At 47.8% G+C, this 4,798-nt stretch overlaps 1 protein-coding gene across 1 annotated transcript in view; it reads right to left on the bottom strand.

Moving 5' to 3' along the window:
- Positions 1-4,469: 4,469 nt before the first annotated feature.
- T265_08428 (hypothetical protein) overlaps positions 4,470-4,798 on the bottom strand; it is a gene marked incomplete at both ends in the record, with an annotated part of 28,527 nt that continues 28,198 nt past the window's right edge. Inside the window, one exon of the mRNA XM_009174227.1 lies at positions 4,470-4,748. Coding sequence (XP_009172491.1) covers positions 4,470-4,748 — 279 coding nt within the window. The remainder of the gene's footprint in view (positions 4,749-4,798) is intronic.

Below are 4,798 nucleotides of genomic sequence, written 5' to 3'. Positions count from 1 at the left end.
GACGATGCATGGAAAGTCCGGCTCTTGCTCCGCAAACTTGGTCCAACAGGGCTGGACAAGTACTGAAAACTGATTCTACCCCAAAACCCACGCGATCGGTCTTTCGATGACACAGTGCAGACCCCGAAGCATACCTTTAAAGAACGGTTTCCCCCGTTCATTACGCGGTAGCGCTTTTTAAAGTTGGTTATTAACGAGTCAGACGACATTTTGACGTACGTTTGCATTACTAATCAAGGATGAAAACGTTTTACATTAAAGCCACTCACAACTAACCAATTCCACTCCCTCATTTCAATATACGGCCTCTCCCGAATTTGCATACGCATCTGTACAACCGTCTTGAACAATACCCTTCGCAGAAACGCAGTGCCATGCTGGCGAGTACCAACGGTTGACCAACCTACAGTATGACACCACTTTGGTTCAATCTGGAGTCAAGGTGGTTCCGAAATTCATGCGGTTCGCCGGGCCTCAAAACCCTCTGGTTCTCAAATATCTGGTCCGTCATCCTCTGGTCCGTGGGTTCTGTAACCACCCAATCAGGTCAGAAAAATGTCCAAAAGAGGAAGGATTCATCCGCATACTAGTACTGCGGAGCTTAAAAGGCTGTACCCTTACAAACAACACATACAAGATCATGAGTTACAAAGACGGATATTGTCGGACACGTTCATCCAATACATTCCATGGCACTTCCAAGCGGCAATCATACATGCACAGTTCCAAGCCGGTGGGCTCCGCCTTGAGTCTGCAGACAACGCTGCAAGTCAGTATCACATCCCACTGAAATTTCGTCACTTGCCAGGTTAATGGACGTCCGGTCCGACTGCACATGGGCACTATTATATTGGAGAAGCTTTGGCACACACTTGGGCGACCGCCAGTCCGACGGTCTACCAGAAATGCCATAAGTGTCTGTGGTGACGACCTGCGGCTTTCTGAGGAATTGCAATGCTGCGAGAACGAAATTCATCGAGTCGCGTTACGTGACCACCCAAATGAACCTTCTTCGTCAGGACTAGTTCGATTGTCCTGGTTTAGCAGATATCCCAATCACTTCTGTCTGTAACGCGGTCGGTTCATGAGTTCCTGGTCCAGATCAACCAGGCGATATCATGTTACCTTTCGCTAGCGTTTTCGAGCAGTGATTCGTTCGTTGTTCTACCACACAGGCAACCTTTCGACTTCGACCGGATGCTATCGCAGATTGTGCCCCATAAGACCAGTCCCGTACGCCTCTTTGCCACCAGTCCATTCAGAACTTCAGCAACAAAGCATCCTATTTTAATAAACTTACTCCGCATAGGTAGCATCAATCATCATCGTAAATAAGCCAAATGGGTCAGTCAGCTGGGCTGGGCAATTTGGTTGCAAACGTTTCATCACCAATCGAGGTGACATCATTAGCGCGTAGTTGTGCTTAGCGGTGGGTTAATGGTTGTGCGTTCAGTAGTGTTACATGTGTGTTGATATACGTGCTGGTAGCCGGCAAGGACCTCTGACCACGATTAGTTATTCGGTCGGGCGGTTCCATTGGTTGTTCTTTTATCCCGTGTCCTCATTCGCCGATGCCCACGTGACCTTTGAACTTGGCATTCCTCGCCGTCGTAGTCTGGCCGATGTTGGAGTGACCTTTGTCCTTCCGAGTTCCCGCTTGTGACCTTTATTGATTTGACTCCGGGGAGTTTCTTGTTTCTCGGTCCTCCTTGAGTGTTTCGGTGGCGATGTCGATCTCTCGCGCGTAGAGGTGCGTAAATTGGATCCAGTTCGATGAACCGGTTTATTGAACCTGTCGTCGAGTACCATGCTTCCAGAAATTCTCTCCCGTGTCGCGTGTCTCCGTGTGCCAAAATTTTCGCGTTTTCCAGGGTGAATTTGTGGCCTTCCTGGTCCTCGTGCATGGATATCAAGGACAGGGGGTCATGCCTCCTGACAGCCGTGTTGTGTTCCTTTATTTGTGTACATAATTTTCTCCCAGTTTGTCAAACGTAGAATTTCTTGCAGTCGTTGCAGTCGATTTGGTATATCACATTGTTCCTCTTGGTTTTGTCCCGGTTGTCCTTCGGTATAGAGTTTGATTCCCTTAGAGTAGCACTCGGTTTGTGGGCCACGAAGACTCCTTTTTGAGCCAATAATCTGGTTGCGAGTTCTAATATATTCTTGATGTAAGGTAGGACTACCCGTCTGGTGGCTTGTTCTTGCTGTGGCTGTTGTTGAGATGTCTTCTTCTTCAAGCTTCTCTTGGTAAAACTCCATTCTTTTGGAACACTCTGTATAGATGGTTTTCCTCCTTCCGTAGTTCTGTGGTGCTGCAGTGTGTTTCCGCCCTCTTGAACAAGTTTTGGACGCAGCTGTTTTTGTGGTTTACTGGATGATTGCTGTTGTACTTCAGTATTTGTTCCGCATGAGTCTCTTTGCGGTATACGCAGGTTTCCAGAGTCACATCCACCTTTCTGTTCACTAAGACGTCCAGGAATGGTAGCCGATTTTTTCTTTCGATTTCGATTGTAAACTTGATATCTTCAAACGTCGTGTAGTGAGTCCCGTTTCATGATGACAAAGGTGTCCTCCACGTAGCGGATCCACGGCTTTGGATCGATGGTCAGCAGTACTACACACTCTGGTCTTTGCATTACCGCCTCAGCAATGAATCCTGATATTGGGGATCCCATTGGAGTTCCTTTCAGCTGTTGATATGTTTGTCCATCAAAGGTAAAGTATGTATCCATGCAAAAGTGCCAACAGTTTGCATATACTTTCAGGTTTCATGGCTTCTGTCGTGTTTGCGTTATTCCGAAGCAATTCCGCTATAGTTTCCCGTGCGAGGTTGTGGTCGATTGATTGAACAGTGATGTGACATCAAACGAAAGCATGACTTCATCGTCTTCTGTGCTGAAGTTCCGTAGTCTGCGTAGGAATTGAACTGCATTTTGATTGTGTGCTCCGATCCAGAAATTAAATGTTTTAATCTTCTCCTCCTCGGAGGCAAATCAATAAAGGTCACGAGCCGGAACTCGGAAGGACAAAGATCACTCCAACATCGGCCAGACTACGACGGCGAGGAATGCCAAGTTCAAAGGTCACGTGGGCATCGGCGAATGAGGACACGGGATAAAAGAACAACCAATGGAACCGCCCGACCGAATAACTAATCGTGGTCAGAGGTCCTTGCCGGCTACCAGCACGTATATCAACACACATGTAACACTACTGAACGCACAACCATTAACCCACCGTTAGGCACAACTACGCGCTAATGATGTCACCTCGATTGGTGATGAATCGTTTGCAACCAAATTGTTCTGCTCAGCGAACAAGCGAACGACAATTTACGCTACCTGAGCTACCGACATCCTCCTCTATGGGGCCAGTCGGCATTTGTGCCGACTTCTCAGCAAGTCTAGCGAACAGCATCGTTATCCCCTGTGCCCGGTGATTTATTTGCCATTATGAAGAGCGGCATTTATTCCGCCAAAATTGACCTGGACTATACATGTTTTCCGGTTGAAGTTATAACAAGCACGGGAGCCTGTACAAATACAAACGTTTAACAATTGATATTACGACGGCATCTGCGAGCTTCCAGCAGTTGATAGACACAATCCTCTGTGGTATTCAAGGTGTGCTCTCATACCAGGACGATCCGGTGATTGCCGCTGGTCCTCCTTATGAACTGCACACGCAAAACGATATGGCGCTACAACGCATCCAGGGCAACGGCCTTGGCCTCCGTCCTGAACAGTGTCAGTTCTTCACGAAGGCCGTTAAGAATCTCGGGTTCATCTTCGATGTTTCCGGTCGACACCCTTATCCCGAGAACACACGAGCTAATCAAAAGATGCCGGCGCCCAAAATGTTAATTCTCTTTGCTCCTTCTTTGTCCATCAGCAACCATTCAGCGTTTCTGCCTGCACTGCAGTGTCCGGCCGCCATTCAATCGTCTGCTGAAAAAGGACGTGCCCTTGGTTTGTTCAACAGAATGTGAAGCCGCTTTCCGCACGCTCAAGCCTACGCTCAGCTCCGAAATGTTATCGATGCATTATGATCCCAAGATGCCAATTTTCATGGCATCCAATGCTTCAGTTTACAATGCCAGAGCCGTTATCCTCAGTGTATTTTCGGAATGAACTGAGAAGAGGGTCATGCATGCATCCAGCGGAATAACAACAAAATAAGAAGAATTAGAGCTAGTCTCTGCCTTCCGCCGGCAATTCACTCCTCTGATCGAGCACAACCCCTTGCTGTCAGTCTTTGGCACAAAATCTGGCATACCCACTCATCCAGCGAATCGGCTTTAGCAATGGGCGGTCATTACGCTTGGCTACGACTTTGGCACCCAGTATCGATTCACTGAAAATTTCGGCCAAGCAGATGCCCTCTCATGAGTGATCAACAATCATACTACCCAAAAAACGACTCCATCTTTGAGGCCTCATCAATCGATGGCCACGTCAGCCAGCAGCTGTTCAAAATGTCCGTGCCTCATAAGTGACTGTACTGGATATCCAACGTGAGAATTCAGCTGATTTTAAAATTCGACTGATTGAACTCTTCAACAGGCGATCAATTTCCTCAGGTCCTCTAGCCGACGAACCCTCTGGAAGACGAGCTCTAAACTCTTTTCCTCCGTCGGCGCTGTTTGAAAAGCTGCAAAAGACCTCCAGGCATTTCACTTGCTGCCTGGCCTCAACCCGAACGCTCCCGCCGTACTTCACGCCCGCTGAATGTCCGGACTTCTCTCTGCGCTAGGAGTGGTTGGGTTCGTGGTATACTTAGGTATATATATATATATATA

The sequence above is a fragment of the Opisthorchis viverrini genome (assembly GCF_000715545.1).
Source record: "Opisthorchis viverrini unplaced genomic scaffold opera_v5_220, whole genome shotgun sequence".
Taxonomy (NCBI): domain Eukaryota; kingdom Metazoa; phylum Platyhelminthes; class Trematoda; order Opisthorchiida; family Opisthorchiidae; genus Opisthorchis; species Opisthorchis viverrini.
Note: the sequence above shows the minus strand (reverse complement) of the source record. Positions and strands in the feature narration are given on the sequence as shown.